This window comes from Bombus bifarius, unplaced genomic scaffold, assembly GCF_011952205.1.
Source record: "Bombus bifarius isolate JDL3187 unplaced genomic scaffold, Bbif_JDL3187 scf7180000007979, whole genome shotgun sequence".
In the NCBI taxonomy this organism is placed as follows: domain Eukaryota; kingdom Metazoa; phylum Arthropoda; class Insecta; order Hymenoptera; family Apidae; genus Bombus; species Bombus bifarius.
In genome coordinates, this window is record NW_022884364.1 from 499,699 (window position 1) to 520,278 (window position 20,580).

The 20,580-nt window shown below is 43.0% G+C and overlaps 1 protein-coding gene across 1 annotated transcript in view; it reads left to right on the top strand.

Annotated features, from left to right (window-relative positions):
* The first annotated feature begins 6,142 nt into the window (after positions 1-6,142).
* LOC117204611 overlaps positions 6,143-20,580 on the top strand; it is a 59,296-nt gene continuing 44,858 nt past the window's right edge. Inside the window, exon 1 of the mRNA XM_033442147.1 lies at positions 6,143-7,013. Coding sequence (XP_033298038.1) covers positions 6,888-7,013 — 126 coding nt within the window. The 5' untranslated portion in view covers positions 6,143-6,887. The remainder of the gene's footprint in view (positions 7,014-20,580) is intronic.

Consider the following 20,580-nt stretch of genomic DNA (forward strand, 5'->3'; position numbering starts at 1 on the left):
CTCGCCAGTGTAGAGACGCTCCACGTCCTTGCAACTACCTACGGATGTTCTCTTGCTCTGTATTTCCAAGGAGAATAATTGTTATTCTGCCGCATGTACTACTCCCTCCATCGAATATTCTTTAACGAAATTCATGCCAAAACGTCCAGAAAGTCGGTCTAATAACGACCTTTTTTTCCGCCAGCTGCACTGCTATTTCGCTAATTACGGGAAAATTGTTTTCCTCTTTCGAATTTGCAATTTGAGGTCCGCGAGCATCAGGGACACTGTGAAACCTGTAGTTTTCTATACAAAGAACGAACTATGTCGATGTGCGTCGTGTTCACAGGCAGAAAATGTAAATATGCAAGTTGTGTAAACGCGATCGAAACAGAGTTCAACGTGAAAGGAACACTTTATCACAAAGCGACGTTAACGAAAGTAGGATTAAATAATTGCTGGGAAAATGTTATGCTTACAAAGCAAAATTATACATTGGTTTCTTTGTAAGGGAACTCGCCTTATACCGTTTTCGGTAATACATTTTAATTGAAGCGCAGATTATACATTTTAATTTTCACAATACAGAAACTTTCCGAAGTTTCGTCTTGACAGAGGGGCAACGCAATTATTAAATTGTTAAATTCGTAGGGTAGGTGCCCGGAGCAAACGAAATATCGTTTAGTTTCTACCCAAATCTAACCCCGTTAAAACGTTTCGATCTCGTTTTCCTTTTTGTTTTCTCGCATATTGAATATTCATTGTACGCTGTTTCCTCAAGATCTCGCCTCTCTACCACCGTTCCTTTTTATTTCTATTATTTAGATTAGGCTCCGTACCTTAGATACTCTGTACTTAAACGTTGCTGTGTCGCGCTAGTTGCACTCTGTGCACAATGTGTACACAGCATCGAATAAAGATGTCTACAAAATCGTGGTTATAACATTTTGTTAGACAAAGGCGAAGGTGCATAGATATGAAACAAAAAAAAAAAAAAGGAAAAAGAAGAAAAAAAAGAAGAAGAAGATAAAGTGGAAGAAGTTGAAGTTGGCAAGGAAAAAGACGGTGGTCCCGCGGTGTAACAGCTATCGTTATGCAAATTCATGTTATCGTTCCAAATAGGCAAGATTAAGATGGCCATTCGTTATGAGAATCGCAGCAGCGGGTCGCAGCTTTGCTTATCGAATAATTTTTTACGTTCCCAGGCTTGATAAACGGGATGTAGAGTATTCGAAGCATGTACACGGCAACGAATACAGGGAGAAGTAAGAAGATAAAGTCTGGATGTTACAAGTGGTGCATCAAGTGGAAATGAAACGAGATAAGATCGCGCGGAGAGCAAAGGAGAATATTAGAAATATCGCGAACGATGTACAGCGGTAGTAACAAAATCGCGGTGAATTTTGATAAGAATCGAGAGTTTTTTAACGTCGCAGCGAGCAGTGTCTCTTTTTCGCTGTATCCGACGTATAGTAACGATTGACGTGTCGAAACGTCACGGAAACGCGTCGTCTGTTAGAGGAAAAGGCATATTTCCGGCGCGTTGTAACGATTCGTCCAGCAGCCAGACAGAATTAATCAGTTTTCCCTAGCACGATTGCTAGTCACGTTTTATGAAATTCCAGTGAATCGAGTGTAACGGGCCTCGTTAATAAATAACCATCAAACTGTTCGTAATAAATTAAGGGAAATAAATTCATAGCAGGGAAGCAACGTTTTCGTCGCTAAATAATCCAGATCGTAATCGGTTGAGTCGCGGCCATGCATTTAAATTCTCAATTAGAATGTCGCGATCGATCCACCTTTGGGATACGTTCAGATATTTTTCAACATGGATCGGCTTTGAGAGCGGAATCGCAGCGGTCTTACCGTCATGTAAATCTTTTAAAAACGCTCTTCACGTTGGCTACGCTTTTTCCCCTCTAGTTTTGCCGCACTCTTTTTTCTCGTTCTCTGTCTCTCCTGCTCTCTTTTCTTCCTTTTTACTTTTTTTTTTCTTTTCTTTTTTGGCTTTAAACTGCCACGTAATGGCGCTCAGTACAGTTGGTTATATCGTCGTCGCGTCGTAATTAATCCCCTCGCTAGAAGCGTGCGGAAGCGGAAATCTCGAACGGCTAAAATGTTGCGAATCGTCCCCGATCCTTTTCCTGCCTCGTATGGCTGTTTATTCTTTTTTCGTCGTTTGCTGCGATCGCTGCTGACTTTTACGGAGTACATTGGTACTCATTTTGAATTACATCCACGCCATATACTAATTTCTTTAGAATTCATTTTCGAGAAGCTTGAAATCGTGTTTTAGAGGAGATTTTATAACGACAGGATGACAGTTAACTGTAAGTTAATCCTCGGGTTTAAACGTTGTAATTTTAGTAGCATTGTTTTTCCGCGATGTTATTCTCGGAGTCTAATAATTTCTCGGAATCGAGTCGATAGAGAAAGTTCACCGTTATTGCGATACACTCGGACAACCGTGTCGCTTCTTTGGCTCGGTTCGATAACGCGCAAGAAACTTGGAAACACCGGCTGTGTACACTCTACAATTTGTGGCTGCACAAATTCCACCAAATTTATCGAATTTCGCTGCACCACGATAATCATGCGGCTTTGTTCGTTTTAAGGGGAAAAAGTGCGCCCGCTGGAGAAATTAAATTTCAGCCTATCCATCGATTTCAAACACCGCCGCAAACAAACTATTCGCAAGTTTTCGCTGATTCCCGCTTATTCGTTTTAGAAGAGTTGTCGCTCTACTCACCGTTATCCCGCCGTAATTTGATTTATACCTAAGGCTTATTTAATTTGCAACGGTAAATTAATTAGAGCGGACGCGAGAATTGCGCGCATAAAGCGATAATCCAGACACAGAGCGTTTTTCTTATTAGAGTACTGGTTTTGTGATACAGATTTCACAGAAAGAGGTATTATACCCGCGACAGTTCTATGACTAAAATGTGACACAACTAAATACACATTTACTTTATCCTTTAAACATTAGTACTGTATTTTCGACGAATCGCGAGGAAACACGTCAACGGGAGTCGTAAATTCCCGTTACGATTGTAATAATCGACACCACGAGTTGATCGATCACCTGATTTCCGTTAAGATAATAGGGGCGGTTAAGATAGTATAACGCTGCGATTAACAGGGTTATAAGGTTTTTATTTCCAACACTTATGAGGTACACTGTTGAGTATGTATACGTTAAGTAAATGACTGATTTAAGGAGAGTAACCCGTCAATGACTTGTTGACTATTCTAACGTTGTAGAATAAGTAAAGTACAGTGACGACGCTGTGTCGGAGGAAAGCTAGCGATGGGTGTGTCTAGCGCACGGGACCATCGGATTTGTTCATGACATTTTGGTCAGGGAAGTGAGGGCAGTATACATTGCTTCTAATTGGATAAACGAAGGTTGGTGGACTAGCAAGGGTCTTAGCCGCCCTCGATAGAAAGTTGCTAGTGGGAAGCATCGTACGTGAGAAAAACTAATTTTCCAGTGTCAAGCCTTAGTAGACAATAATCTACAGAAAATGATTTAGAAGTAAAGATATTTGTTCGGTCTGAAGGACCTTAGCTAGCAAGTTATTGGGATTAATGATGGGTCCTTAAGACTATTGAGAGTACGCAGTAAGGATGAGCGGACATCTAGTTCCCGTCTGGCCCGCCGTGTTTGGCCTTGTCTAGGCCAACTAGTACAATTACTTTGTATCATCGTTGCGCGTTTAAGTTTCCGTAGATAAATGCACGAACGTTCGCAGTCTATTTACAACTGTTAAGTCACGTGGTATAAGTTAAGAATCGATCGGACGCGGTTGTCACGAGGGAAAAGGTGCAAGCAATTTTCCAAAGTTCGGTAGAAGAGTTTTCTCCGAATTCTATCCAAAGTCGATTAATCATCTTGTCAACGCCTTTATCCCATCTGGATGTATCTGGCCGCGTGATTCGTTCCGCCGATAAAATGTCTGTGAAGTGCGTCAGCCGAGGTTTATCAGCCCGCAGGCCGAATCATCAGGCAGATTGAACGAACGAATTAACTTTTCATTGAGCGATGCGTTACACGAGATACGTTTTCTTTGTCTCCGTCTTTACTCAACTTGCCGAGTTTCTGTCTCTCCTTCTCCATCGTCTCCTTCGCTTCTGCATTCCTCCAAGTCTCAATTATCTTCCACCCACGATTCAACGATGACACGAAGCTTTCACGCGGATGATTCATAAAAATGTTGACGACCAATTTTAAGCCATCGTTAGATTCAAAGGTTTCGGAATAGTTTAATCGGCGTTACGAGATTACGCAGTTCTGAAAAGTTTCAAGTTATCTTAATCGCGATAGGACTCGGTCGATTAAGACCGATCGAAGAAGAATTAAAGGAAAATTGAAACACGAACGAGCCGAACGATTTTATGTGATTATATGTATATCGATCGAATTGGAAAAATTATACGAGCTGCGTTTATGAGTTTCTAATGGAACATTAATTTGCGGCTTCGATAGGGCGTTGAATCGATGGGGCAGTAAAATTAGCGTTCGTTTAACGATTATCGAGGTACTCGTCGACCACCACTATCATTTAGTTCTGCCAATTCGGTGTACGTTGCTGGACCTACATATATCCAACGAAATTGAAAACCGATTCGACGCGACGATCATTCGCCCATATTCCTTTCGTCGATGTCTTTCTCGTAATCCTCGATTCCGTGGCGGAATCACTACCAGTTTTGTTTCTTCTTCATCTTCTTCCTCCTTCGCGAAAGCCTATGTTCCACGTCAGAGGAGACGATCCAACGAGGGCAATTTAAAACGTCTTTCGCCAAAAAATCGGACAGCAAGCGTTTGTCACGTTAAGGGACAACTGTAACTTTTATATTTTTCCGCATAGTAACTCGTGTCGTCTCATCTTGAAAAATACGCGATATACCAAGTCTGGCGGACGTTCTACTTGTCTACACGCAAAGCACATCGTTTCAAGTAACCTTGGAGAAAATCGAAAACTTGCGGATCGGGAAAGTACCGCTTTTATCGTAGCCGTACCATGCTTCTGTCACGTAATCTTGAGGGTTAGTTGATAAAGACAAGAAGGTAACCAGGTTTATTTATTAGCACAGCACAAGTTTACAATAATTGAGACTGATCGGAGAGATATTCACTATTCGTAGGTTTTGTCTATTTCTCCCTAGGTGTTCTCGTCTCATTACGAAGGAAAGCTCGGTGTGGCTGTGCCCTTTTTAATTAACAACGCGGATTCGCTGTTCGCATCTTCCGTTAGGAAAAGTGAGGGTAACGATCCACAATGCCAATTGGTTATAGGCCATGTTAATAAATGAAGATAGGAGGAGAAAGCCTCCTACCAACGTGGCTAGTAGGTAATATTGTTTATGGGAAAAACCAGCTTTTTCGTTAGTCGAGTATTGGCTTTTTCCCATTAGGTAACTACCTGCTTTCCCCGTAATTAGTAAGGACTGTTTCAAGGACCATCCATAAACGGATAACACTTACAAAAATAATAAACTTGAAAAGTTTAAGTTTATGGTGGATCCCTGAGGTAATTGAGGGTACGCGGTGAAACCTGCACACATCCGGCCCCTGTATGAATTGACGCTACACTTCCCTTGACTCTTACATAAAACAGGCTTAACGATCGATTCCATATTCTGGGATACGACGAGAATTGAAACGGATCCACGCTTCTCGCGCATCCTTCGCCGAAAATTGATTCGCAGCTGAAAAGAAGACTGCCTTCTTCGTCCCCTCGATCCCGCCAATAATCCACGATTCCCATCGCGCGCGTACGGTCCATTCTTATTTCCCCGCTCCCCTCCCAGCTCTGGTGGAGGCGTCGCGACGATCGGACGGACGGACGTAGCGAGGACCAGCAAGCAGACTGGGAACGTCAGAGTGCCCTACGACTGCGCCGCGTGCACATCCCTGCCTGCTCGATCGTCATTCACGCGACCGTAGATCATCGTTTACGCTCTGCGAGTGCATCGATCGCGTGATCCATCACGATTCTTATTAATTCGTGAAGAGGACGGTTTGCCAGTGATTCAAGTGTTCTCGTGCGTCACCATTGCTGTCCGTCTTCGTGGATCTCCGCATTTTTCGATTTACGCTTGTTCGGGTCTAGAAGCAGAGAATTCAAGGTTACAATTTCTCGAGTTTCGTCGTCTGTGTGTCATCGTTTCGTCCGACAGTTGCCTACTTCGACTATTGCACGAAAAATTCGCAAGTAGCCGCGTAAAATGCGCGCGCCCTGACGAGCCACGATAAGCGACGTCGTTCATCGAGACACCGTATCGATTGTTCTCCTTCATCGAGCACCGTTTACGATGCTCCCGCGGCGAAAGGCTTGAAAGAGCCTGGCGAAAAAAGCGGATCGTCCAAGTACACGTAGCCTTTCGCAAACGCGATCCAGCGAGAGCTAGAAAACACCGGACGATCGAGAGCGATGCGTTGAACCATCGATCACGACGAGCGGCGCGGGGATGAGCGAGGCGTTCAATTAAAGCGTTCCAGAAGTGAGCGACAGAGAGCGAAGGAACAGGGGGAGTCGCGTGACTCGCTTGGAAAATATTAGTCGCAGAGACGGGGTTTATGATGTCGTCTCTCGTTCTCGTCGTTATACCGACCGAATATCGGTCGCGTTGAAGTTTGGAAAAAAAAATTCCTCCTACCAACCGCACCAGTGATTACGTACACAGCGTTCGATCGGCCGAACGTTTTTTTGTCTCGAAAGATCGCATCTCATAGCGTGAGCGAGCAACGTGAAATATATTTTCGTTGAACGGCTGACGATCGCGATCGACAACGTCCATGCTAGCGAGCATTTCGACCGGTTGATCTGGCGCGCGCGTGACACGAAAGAGGAACATCGGACTTTGGAAGTATTCCAGCTGCAGATCCAGCGTGGACAATGAAGTGGTGCTTAGTGGTGCTGATTCTGGTCGGTGTCACACGGGCCGACAATTCCCTCGAGACGGGCTATTCGATCTTCACGTGTCCGGACCTGAATTCTCAAGAGGAGATCGATTTGAACGCGGTAAGTCTTCTCTATTGTCCTTTCCTCCGCCTCCTTTTTTCTTTCTTTTTTCGTCGTTCTCCGCGATCATCCGCCGATTACGTAACCGTGGATTTCTGCGGTTTGCCTGTTGGATTGACACGTCCAATCGTGAAAATAATTGGCTACCATCCTCAGCCTTGACATCAGATTTTCACTGTAGACTAAAGCCAAGGATTTCCGCGTTCCAACGTGGCGAATTTTTCTTCCTTTTACTTCCTTCGCTAGGATGTTAGAGTGTTACCGAATGACGTTCTGTTATTGAAAAAGCGATGAAAAATTTACCAGTCGGACGATCTCGCCTTTCTTTTATTTCCTTCCAGCGAGCAAGAACCGTTCTTCCGAGGATGTTTTAATCGCGTCATTAAATTCGTGCCACGTAAACTGGAACGAGCAGGATTTTTCCGTGATTGCTTTAAAACAATTACCCATGCGATGATTCTACGTAACGGCCGTTTCTTTTACGAAGAGGCGAAAAAACCATGTTTGCCGCATCGTCTTAAGCATTCCAGGGCACACTCGACCGACGCGACGCGATGGTGCGAATCGCACGTAGAAATTCTATACAGGCAAGAATTCGCATACTCGTAAAATAATGCGCGAGCTGCTCGTACCGGAGATTCTCGGGAACGTTTAATCGAAGCGCCATTAAAAGCTCGGAATGAAATATCGACGCACGATGGTGTCTTTCATTCGTCTTTTCCTGGCAAACCTCAACGCGTATCGAATGATTTTTATCGTTACGTACGTGGAAAGGAAAAAAGAAAGAGACGCGGACATCGATCTGTCCCAATGAAAATTCAGAGATCCACGGATGATTTGTATCGCTCTTTTTTTTTCTGCCAACAGTAGAATATATCGTGGAAAGATACGGATCTCGGTCGGACCTCGCCTCTTTCAGATTAATGCGATTCCAATAACTGCGCTGGTTTGTTGCCGAGTTTGAGAGCCGTGACAACCTACCGTTACATCGCGTGTCTCCCCCGCCGCTTTTATTTTCCATTAAAAAAAGAAAAATATCGTAGCAGGGAAAATGCGAGTCCAGCGGACGCGCATTAAAAAAAAAAAAATACGAGGAAGAAGAGGAAAAAGGTAGAAAGGCAGGCGGCATTCGATGCGACCTCGCTGATAAATGTAATATCGATAACACCGTGGACGTGTCGCGGCGTTTTCGAAAGCGCGTCGGTTGTTTTCTCCCGGTTTCCGCCATCCTCCATTTACCTTTTTATTTTATTCTCCGTTCCGTTCGTCGGAATTAATAAAAAAATCATTTCACGCCAGACGAGATATAGTTTTTTTCCCCTCCCCGCCAACGCTGTAGATACTTTTTCCTTCCTCTTTTTCTGCCTTTTGGCCAATCGCACCAGCCACCCTGTTTAACTTCGATAGATAAAAATTCGTTACGTTGTATCGTGAGTTCATCAGAGGGTAAACTGTTTTCGATAGAGATGCACGGGGCCGGCGCTTTAGAGAATCGGGTCAGATTTGAGCTTTTTTAATGGACGTCCGGCGTCGGTCCGCGCGCATACGCTCGCCTGCCACAATTCTAGCATCTTGCGTGGGATAATCGATACTCTAGTTTGATGTTTGTGCTTGGTTTTCTCTTCCTTTTTTTTTTTTTTAACATGCTTACTCGTCGTAGCGTGCCTGTATTTTCGTTCCATTCGCGCGTATTTTTTCTACCGATGCTGCGGCAAATGGCACGGCGGGTACCTGAATTAAGAAACGTTAAAATCGAATGTTTGTAAATCGCTACGGAAGAGGCGTACGGAGAGCGAGTAAGCGCGCAGAGACGAGTCGCGTCCGTAGTGGCACGGAGTTGAGCCGTAGCTTAAAGTATCGTTAATTCAAAACAATTACGAGTTCCTGGCACGCGGCCTCTACGAAGTTGTCGAGTCGTTCGGGGCTTCTGGTTATGTAGCGAGCGCATTAAGTGACGGCTATAATTTAAATGGCCACGTCCAAGAGCTCGTAATTCGTATCTGGCTGCGTTATCGACGCGATTTGCGCTCTCTCTTTTTGTCTCGTCAAGCATCCTCCTTTTTCCGCCAAGTCGATGAATAAGCGGCGAGGATAGAACGCAGCGGAAACGCGGCAGATTGCGCGGAAAAATATTTATCGAAAACCTTCCCCTTTTCTGCTGTTCGTATATATTGGAATATCTCGGATTCGCAGACGATCGAAGACACCGCACGAGATTATTGGGTTCGAAGATTCGTATGGAATTCTTGGAAAATGCAAATTGATGGCTTGAAAATGTAGCTGACTCGCTAGTTGTGGTATTAGACGGGCGCGAACGGATCACGAGGTTAGAATTTTTTCCTCGGCTCTGCGATTGTTCGCGTTTTTGCATCGGCGTTGTATCGATCCCTCGAAAAATTTATGCATTGAATATAAAATGACGAATTACGAGCGATCGGACGTCCCGAAATATAGAACGCGACAACGCCACAGCGATATATCGCGACAATACCGCGTTTGCTTCACGACATCACCGCGACGCGACGTTTCCGCACGATTCATCTTCCTGAACGATTTTGAACCACGCGTTGTCTAACCTCGTCGAGAAATTGAAAGAAGAATTTGAGAAAAAAATCTGCCGTCTAAAGTGGATAATCTGACACCCTAAGGAAAGAGCAGAGATCGTCTTTGCAACAGTCGTCGTGAAGCGCCAGGTAACGAACCATTCGACTTAGCAAGAGTAGCAGCGAGATACATCAACGATTAGCAAAGTCTCGCCCAAAGAGCTTGTCTTTTTCTCAAAGAAATCCACGTAGCCGGGCATAAAGAAACGAAATAGGACAGTTACTTAAATCGTAGACGAGCCATCGTGATGCGAGATTGGCTGGGACCCTCCGGTGATACAGTGACGCGCTTGCGAATGCAGTGGATCCAGCGCATTTACAGTTCCAAGTAGGTTAGCGCTCGAGCGTGTACTTCTTTCCTCTTTTTCCGCTTTTCCCTCGTCGTTTCTCTTCTCTTCCTGACAGGATAAGCTAACGATAGCCCCCCCCCCCGAAAGAAGCGTAGATGCTGTGATTTCTGAGGGAAAGCTCGGTCGTCTCCGACCGCGAATTTGCTTTTAAAAATTGACGAGAACGTGCGAGCCTACGATCCGACTATAGTGTTGCGTCAAGACGATTAACGATTTATCAGGCCAAGTCCAAATAAATTCCTGCCGCTGAATGGAAATGCATCGGCCCGATTCAAGTTGAGGTTGCAAAATTGCTTCGAAGTAAGTCCTGTTGAATCTTTGTTGCGCGAAACTTCAATCGGAAGCGTACGCATGGAAGATGGTTTGCATTTCTTATCGTTACCGCGAGAGAAAGCGAAGAAGAGGAAGTTTATCGCGAATTGACACAGCTGCGCAATTTGGCACGCTGTCTTAGGGATTATTGCGAAACAAATTCACACAGAACCGTGGAAACTATTGTTCGGACGCGTGACATTAATCCGCTGCGATCCGATACTTTTTCCTCTGCGCCGTTTGCTTGTTTTATCAATGCGCTTGGTGTCGGATCGGCAAAGTTTACAAAAGGTTGGCAAACATATTTTTACGTTAGCATCGTAAATCTGGCAGCCGAATTGAGATTTGCGTCGGATGGAATTGTAAAACCGTAGCGATTGTTCATAGCCACGAATACATATTACGCGTCACGAGTTCAATATAGAATTTACTAGTTTGGAACTTCCGTAAATGTTGGCAATTTCGCGTTGGCATTGTCAGACACGGTAAACTTTCCAATCCGCTGGCCTTATACCAACATCGATCACACAGTACCGCAATTGGGGTCCATATTGTGCATGTAAAGCGTCCAGCCGTCACTTAACCAATGTTATGTGTACGTTGCGTGTGTTATATTGGCTTCAATCATAACGATGAACTTGGGAGCGTAATAGAAGTATATCACTGAGAACCTGCCGGCCCTCACGAAACAACAGTTTGGACAATCTCCTCTCAGGTTCGAGGTTTCCGTGTCCTCTGTCCCGTGATTCACGACTGTACGATCACGTTACGAATCGTTGCGTTTGCAATCCCTATAAAACGTCTGTATGTAAATGTTAATATCTGTAAGCGTACAGCAGAGGGAAATTTCAAACGGATAATTCGCCAATGCGTTGATTAATTTTAACACGAGCGCGTCACGTTTCCGTAGAATTTCCGGGGTGAGAGCGAAGCGTTTACCCTTCGAGGAAGACATTTGTTTCACCGAGTTACATAATCAGGGGAAATAATATTTCGCCAAGGAGCCTGCTTCGTTACCAAATCGCTAATGAGCCAGAGGTAGTAGGGTGATTAAATTACTCGCTGAACCTTTTACAGGCTGCGATTGTTCTCCGACCGATAAACTTTCTTCTTTTGGCCGGTGGAAATCGCGAACGGACCACACTAAACGACGAACCGAATCGGTCGTTTCGAGAGCTCGAATCACGCGGCCAATGCCTCGTTAAAGTACCACCGCACGCGTCAAAGCTTTTTCCTCGACGATTCGCCGGTTTGACGTTCTCTTTTGTTTAGAGTTTTGCGAGCTACAGCGCGTCGATTAGCATAAATTCCATTTAAGGCTCATGTACTGAATATATTGCGCGAGAAGCCACCGCGAACCGAGTTATGGGCAAGCTGTTGCGGAATTGGTTTCAAAGCTGGCTGCGTTCTGACGCGCACATCTAGAAAGCAATCAGCTTGTCGTGGCAGATTCACCGACAGCTTTTCTTAATCGTCCTCTCTTTCCTTTTTGCATTTTTATGTTTCGTTGCTAGAAAATTGTTAACACGCTATTTCGTTACACCGTTAACGTTATTCGCGTAAAATAGCTTTTGATTAACGAAACTTGACAGATTTTAGCGTTGAATAAAACTTGTCGTATTTTTTGTCGAAAAAGTATGAACATTAAGTGGGTTTTGTAGAAAAATGGGGTAAAGAGTGGCGTAAAAAGTTCCGTAGAAAATACATGTATAAAATACATGAAATGCAAATTACAACGTGCAAACTTACGATATTTAGCAATTCTAGTAAGCAAATTTTATTTTACCGCCGTATAGAACACACGATTAAATAGGTTGTAGTAAAAGCACGAAGAAAAGCGTAGGAATATAATAGGCGTCTGTAGATGTTGTTGCACACAACGTTGTTCAAATATCACAAAAGTTTCGTCCGTTTTATTGCAAGAAAATGGATCATACGTAATTCGATAGAATAATATAAAATAAAAAGTGTTGTGCGTCTATTATCTCGTTATAAAACGAAAGAAACTTTTGGGGCAACCTAATAGTTAACTTGCAACTACATCGTCGGCTCATGTCGAAGTAGTTAAGTTTTGGATCAGAAATATCTGGTACAAGGTGCTCTAAATATCGGACGTAGATATCGCGGTTAGCATGTTCGCTTTCATCCTGATGGATCGTGTTCGAAACTAGGGTATCAGGAGAATATTTTTTCATGGAGTTTTCTTCGGTTATTCCCGAAATTCGTTCAAGATTTTCGAAATATCGTCGTCCGGATATTCGATGTAATTAATTATCGTATAATTAAATAAAATTAATGCTACTCAGTTTCATCCAATACTTTAAACTTTGTATCAACCAAGACCATCTAACAACTTTAGAATTTTCTTTCGTCACTTGTATATAAATTAATCGAAGCTAATTCGTATCAGAGAGAGAGAGAGAGAGGGGGGGGGGAGAAAGAGCAGTCCTCCAGAAACAAAAAGTTGTAAAAGTCCTCTATAAAGCAGTAAGTCGATTTTGCAATAAAGTTCCATCAAAGGAACGTGGAATCTCTGGCGAGAGAAAAAAAAATAGGTTGGGTGTAAAAGAGAAAATAGTTTAAAAATAAGAAAAAAGTACATCCTCTTTTCTTTTTTTTTTTTTTTTTTAAGTATGTGAACGTTACAACCGCAAACAAGGTCATCTAAGGGAATTAATTAAATGTGACTAAGAACCACGAAAATGATGTAAATCTTACGTGAAAATGCCATTTGGATAACGTAGGTGTAACTGCATCGGGAAAGCTACCTAAAAGATGACTTTACGTGCGACTAAAAAATTGTGCGCGGACGGAGAATGAAAAAAGAAAAAGCGCAAGACCTATAGCGCACTTGGACAAAGATTACAGAGTGTACAAGCGCCTGGCGGAAGTGTGTGTAAAAGTTGCAAATTGACGCGCGTAGAATTGATTGCGAAAGTTCTTGCAAGAGCCCGCTGGTAAAAGCCCTTTGGCGGAACAGAAATTTCAGCGGGAAATTCTTCGGCCATGTAAAGCCTGGAGGAAAGTCCGCGTAGCCCCCGTATTATGGGCAAGCTGTTGCAGTCTGCCTGTAACGTCACGGTGTGCTTCCTCCCTTGCACATGCGAACGTGTCGTCGTCACTGTGGCCGCTTTTCACTGACGGGGAAAGAGTACAATGTTTCCGCGCCACTGCATGAAAACGCGAGCTTTCTTTGCGAGCACGATCGATCGGGATTACTGGGAGATTTATCGGAGTCTCTGGACGACATTGGTCGTCTTTCGATGTGTGTTCGAGGCAGTTGAATAAAAAGTCTTATCTCGATGAATTTTCCATTGTAAAAAGGAAAGAGAAGAGTAAGAGGAAAAAGGATGGTAAGAGCGGTATCACGCGCCAGAAGTATCTTTTTCAATCAAACGTTTTAAACCCGACAAGAAACTCCTTCGATCGATACCACCGACCCAAGAGGAAAGAACTTTGTCGCGTTTTTACTATCAGGCTTCTTACGCGGTTTATTCGAAGGAAGAACGTACAGAGGCTTTTTTCCTTGAACTTACACTTCACGGTTCAACGTAGTAAGTATATGTCTCTTTTACGCGCTCGGATTCTACAGTTTTGGCGCATCAAATTTTAAGAACGGTTGTATCCATCTCTCGTCAACTAACTTTTATTTGGGTAGGTTTTTTATCGCCACTAATGGCTGCTACCAACGCGAAGCAAGGCAAAATATCTGACAATTACTACGGATCTATTTTATATTCCATTTTGAAGCACGAGAAATCCAGGATGGTGCTTTTCCTCGAGGTATATGGTTGCCAGAGATTGTGCGAGATTTACGGTGTTAGAAGCAGCCTCATCGACGAGAGGCTTTCGTTTTAAAGGGTTTCTATTATTCCGTACACGAACGGGTGGTCGAACTCGAAAGACGCACACTTCGCTGCTTAGCCAGCTATATAAATTACATAAATGTATACCAGCATTGTTTCGTTTTATTTTATTCCGTCGTCGTATATTTATACCCGTCTCGAATAGGTTTCTCGTTAAACACGGCAATTGTACGTAGATGCACATGGAAACGTTGCTGTTCGGTAATTGACATCGATTCATCGCATCGCTCACTATTCATAGAAATTCCGGGTGTGTTCAAGTCATTGATCTCTACACGAGTATTTATGTAACGCGTGTGGAACGAACCGAGCGCGACTCGATTCAATTTTCAAAGAATTCGACCGTGCGAGAAGATCTTTCGCCACGCGGCACAGTTTCGAAAGTTTTCAAGGGGAATTCTACTATCACCTTAAAGTTTATAGTAGAAAGATCGGAACGTGAAGCGACAGCCCGACAGGATGACTCCGAGATCGATGCAATGCACTGGGATATCCCTTTTCGATAGCCGAATTTCACGCGGAAAAATTTCATCTCTGTGTGTTTTCCACACCGTTAGAGTCGACGAGACGAGTTCTATTCAGCCGCGAGGAAAACGAAGTCAAGTCGGTGGCGGGGTTTCGCGTCAGCTCGAAGCCCCGGATGGACCGTGGTAGAACTTTTCTCGTATTTCACAGATAGCTGCTAACTTACTACGCTGCAGTACAGCAAGAAACGTTAATTTTTTCTCTCGTGCTCAAGCTGTCTTTCTCGCGGCACCAAGGCGAGGCTCGTTTTTCTTCCAATCGATCACCATCGTATCTGCACGTTACCGCTTTGCTCGATCATCTTGAAGGAAGCTAATTATCGAGAAACCGACTTTAGAAGAATTAGAGGACTCTCCCCTTTTTTCCTCTCCTCTGTTCTCGTAAGTAAGTGGTGATTTTAATCAAAATGTAGGATATTCGCAAGAGCGGCCGGCTGAATCGTAAAAACGCGGCTGAAGGAGGAAATTTAAATATGGAAATTTTATATTGTCCCACGGTTATGGCTCGCCTCCTTTCATTTCTTTCCATTTTCACGCAATAAGTTCCTCGAGGCGGATAGACCTCGACGGACTATAAGTTTAAATACAAACGTTACGTAGCACGTACGAGATAAGGGTTCAGCTTTATTTCTTCCTTCTCCATGCGAATTTCACTCTAACTCAATAATAAATGCAAACGCTCGGAAATTTTAAAAGCCATCTCCCGAGTGCTTTTCGCTTCAGGTCTGCGTAGATGTAATAAACTGATAACAGAGAGTAAATTAGAGAATTAACGAAATGTATTTCCTGCATTTCTCTACGTTTCAGTTTATACTCGTATTTCTCTTAGTGTGTCTCGAAGAGGATGTATAATTGCAGCGATGGTTCGGCGAATCGCAGTACTTTTACAAACATATTTTTCTTTCTCTTTTTTGTTCTTTTTTTTTGTTTGTTTGCTTGTTTCTCTTTATATAAAGCACGTGTGCGTTACAAGAGTCGTAAACGAACGACTCTCTTATCAGATCGAATACCTTTTTTTCATCGGTTTTACGGGACGGGCGAATTGCGAAACAGCGGAACAGAGTGACAGACAGTGAACGAATACGAAGCAGTGGAAATAAAATTCCGAAGTTTCGTAGAGAACTTTTGGATCTCTTTCTTCGCCGAGCGTGAAACGGAGGCGTTTATTTCGAAATCTCATTTCCCGAAAAGTTCGTTCGCGTGATGGTCCGCATGGCGTTTCGTTTAAAAAAAAAATCCCCGGGATAACTTGGAAACTTGTTAAATCGAAAGAGGATTCACGGTTAATCTGTTCTACTGTCCGTTTTATTCGGCCAACAATTTTTCGACAAATGGAGTTCCATCAGGAGAATATACTTTGAATCATGACCGAGTGAAAGAAGAAGAAGGAAGTTTAGGCGATAAGATCCGCGTTCCAGGGTGCACGGAAACCAGAAACGAGTACGAACAAAACGAGATCGGATATCTTCAACTTCCCTGACGAATAACTTTCCGATTGGATTCTTCGAATAATTCCCCCACCGACTTATCTACCGTACGATTTTCGCGCCTGGAAAATGTGGCTCGAACAAATAGCCACGAATCCGCCAACGACACGTTGTTTGCAGTTTGCTTAACCCTGTGAGCCGAGCGAAACGAGTAAACTTTTATCTTGTTGTTGATACTTGGTGAAGGGAAGTTTACGCTTCTGTTACAACAATATTTCGTTCTAACTCGTTCATCGTCAACCTTTCGAACGTGGCTAGTATAAAACGTTCGTCGTCGATGAAGTCAGCCGAAGGCCAAGAAACTTTTCCGTAATAATCTCGGTTGTTTGGTCGGACAGAAACACGGAAGAATCACCGAATGGGACGTACAAGGGAAAGAAGGCGGCACGTAATGCCTGGTAATTCGAAACTTGCAAGCTACTTTGCTTGGGACAGAAATGCATGCAAATTCTTGGCCTGAAAAACTTTGTGCAGGCAAAGTGCCGTTGTAGAAGTTCGCGCTGCACTTCCATTTACCGCGAAACCAACGTTCCGTGGATTCTATCGCGCAACCAACGAAGATTTCGGCTGGGGAGGACAAAGCCGTAAAGCAGCACGGTACGCTTCTGTTTCGAAGGTTTCGCGATACTGTCGGGTTATAATCGTGAATACGCGCGTCAATGAACGCGGAAGTTGGCGTGACTCGTCCGCGTTTCGGTGTCATGTGCCGGAGAAAAGGCAAAGAAGAAAAAAGACCAAAATGGAAGCAAAAGCGATAAAAGCCGCGGTTTTCGTTTCACCAAGCTGTTTCGCAGAATCGAGATTAAAAGGCGGACATACGTGACGAAGATTCAAAGCGTTTGCATGGGATTATTATTTAGAGATATTTTGGTAAAATGCCGCTATTGTAAATATCTCCTTGTCACACAACCATCGAGAACTTATCAGAATTTGCGTACCATTGTCGGAACTTAAACGTTAACCCTTTTCCTAATTTATACCGAATAAGTTACATTCAAAGGCTGTTTATAACCGTTGAACTTATACAGTGGACAATGTACTCGTCGAGATACTAAAAGAGCACACGTCTAGTGGAAAAGAATACAAATGCCGTGCTAAACGCAACGATAAACACCGCGAGCTCTGTAATTGAAAAATATAAAATCTCCGGAAGCGGTTTTTTTTTTACCATCCTATTTTCCCTTTGAGTCCATCGAAGTTGAATTTAATCTTTTTCCTTTTTATTTGTATCGCATGAACACAATCGACCCTTGCAAACGTGCAGATTGTACGAAATGGAGGAACACGGAGGAGGGAAAAGATTTTCCTGACGCGAGTAACTCTATAGGAGTAGAAAGTTACCGTTGAAAGCCTCTCGTTGAGCTATGAAACATTTTCCAGACGAGCCAGGGAAACAGCGAGCTTTTAGCTTCGGGTTTCCCGTGGTTTCGAAGCTCAACTTTTCACCGGAGAGTGTCGGCCGCGTGCAAACGCTGGCCATGGTTTTTCAGTCTAGCTATTGCCCGCTGATACCTAAATATTGTTCTATATGCGGATGCGTTATCCCACAGGGGAAAGTTTGTTTGTCGGTGACCCAGACGCGTCAACTGGAAGTCCTATGATCGTTACGTTTCATTTACCCCTTGTTCGAATTACTCGAAACTTTGACTGCATGTGCTTTCGCCTATTGTTGCACATCGCAATTGAATATTAACTTAGCGTTCTTATATATTAGTTAGCGTTCTTCTCGGTCAATTCTGCTGAAGTGATTACTTCAAGAAAAACTCTATACCTTTTCTGGAAAAGAGAATTTAGTGAAACAGAAACATTCGAAATAAGGAGAGGTCCATATTATTGTGCCTTTGAATATAATTTTTGTTTCGGATTACAAGGTCTAGAAATAAAAGTGCTATAAGTAGATTTCTATTGTTGTTTCTTGTAGCCTTCAGCTAAGGCTACAAGGTTAACTTTTTGGTGATGTCCTTTGCTATAAATATATGCACATTCTCCCCATCATAGCTTCGTCTATTGTATTGTAACAATGCAAAAGTGAGGATACGGATCGGTATACACTAATACTTATATTAGGTTGTCGGAAAAGTGTCTTTCTCTTACACGCGCGTCTTTTACAACAACGCATCTTTATACAAACATTAAATCTAATTTGTCGAACGTTGTAATCTTTATCTTGATAGAACAAAATGGATCATACGTAATTCGACAAAATAATGTAAAACGAAAAATGTGCATCCATTATTTTCTTATAAAACGAAAGAAACTTTTCCGACGATCTAATACTTATACCTATATTTATTTCAATATATTTTTCTATTACAAATTCATCCACTCGTTCCTCTATCAGTCAACCTCAACAAATCCGATCAGTATTATTTTCATGTTAAAAATTTACGATTATTTATTTACTACGATCGAAGGATATTAGCTATCGTCATTTTCTTACGTGTATTATGTATTGTTTATTAATTCGCATGTTATACCTTTACAATATAGAACATGATCACACCATTCGTGTATTTCGACTCGACGGAATACGCTCGTCTCCGAGTTGGGTATTCGTCAACTCGATCGAGTTTCCTTATTTTGTAACGAAACGAACCTATCGCGAAGCAACAAGGTATATTTGCAAAATCCTTCTACGTTATCGTCGACTGTTGGTCTTCTGATGTTATTACAGCGTACGATGGTCTGACAATATTGTACGCCCTGGTAACGTCAAACGAAAAATACGCAATCGCTGCTGTCACGGCAGTTTCCTCGATTCGATGAAACGTTACATATGGAAATGGATTTTTCTCCCGGTGAATATGTATAAGTGGATAGGTTTGTTGTAACGCGAGATTTTCACGGAGGATTACGTATGCAAACGAGCCACATTTCCTGGTGGCGTTGCCTCGCCAGTGATAATCGAGCGCAATTAAAACGCAATGTTATGAAAGATCCATCGCATAATGCTGGGAAGTTTAAAACAAAAACCACACACATATTTTTGCTCAACTTTGATTCAAGAGCGATGGTTCTCTGCTTGGTTTTGCATCGAAAAATAATTTTCCCTACTCGTCACGATTATATCAAATATTTGCGCAGCTTTCAGTCTCCACGAGATTCGTGGCAAATGATAATTCATTTATATTCTGACTTCCGACGTTGTAGTCGTGACGTGAATGTTAATATTGTACTACGCGAAAGCCTTAGACTATGCCATTGGTCGATAGTTAGACAGATTTTTGTAGCAAACGTTCATACACATACGAAAACTACAGGCAAAGAAGGCGATAATTTACGTTTTCTATTTTTTAATTGACAAAGAAATTTTAACTTCCGTTAACTTCGTCGATTATCGATCCTATGTTAGAAAAATTGTCCTCTTTGTTTTGCAGTTAAACAAATATCTTTTAGTATCTTTCCTCTTCGTAATCCAACAAATATTGCTTGCTTTGATATTAAAAAAAGTTTCCGCGTGTTTCGTTCGAGCCGCCTCGTCCTGGCGAACTTTCTCTTTATCAATAACCGTTTCGCGATCAATCAGCGTTCGCCCTTGCTCGAGAGTCGTCGTGTTTCTGTAAGCAGCTAAAGGTAATTGAACGTTGGTGCAAAAGTAGCAAGTAAATTTCATACCTTAATAGGAGTTTCCTAATGCATAGGACACGATGCGTGGATTTCAAATCGACGTCAGTCAAATCGATATGGTCGTGAGAAATGCATAAACCAGAGACAAGACTGTATTCTCCGATGTATATCCTATGGGATCGGCTTTGACTTGCAATAAGCTTTGAGTCATCCTCTTGGCACCCCAGGACGCGAAACAGATTTCGACTTGGTAGAATTCGCCTAATTGATGGTGATTGCTTTCCCCAATAGAGATGGGCGAATCTCGTCGAACCATAACTCCGCGCGCTCCTTCCCTGGCGAACATATCCGGGCTTTTGAGCTTCGAATTCGCAAAATATCATACGATCTCTCCAAAGAACTGTAATAAACTTCGTCAGGCAAAAACCAGGGTGGGAGAAAGATAGAAACGGGAAACAGAATAATAATGGTCGGAGAATAATGGTTCGGGAGAAATTAAAAAGCTGACTTAAAAGGTCTGGTGGCTGGAAGCGAACGATGGAGAATGCGAGGAACGTATCGAACGCGGGTAATGCGAACATATTGTGGGAGCGGAAAACGGGAAAAGTGGGTCAGTGTGCACGACAGATGGAAATGCATTTTCAGTCTGATGTCACTTTTTCCAGACCTTCTCGTCGTTGTCGTGATTCGACGTTTAACGATCGCGAGACGGAAACCGGCGTGGTCTTATAGAACGCCGTCTCGCTGGTTTACTTCCTGGACGATTTAACGCGAGGCATGTAATATCTTTCACAGCCGGTTGTTCCTTTAATTAACAGAGAACGGTACGCCGTTCTTTCCAGCAGAACAAAGTATAAG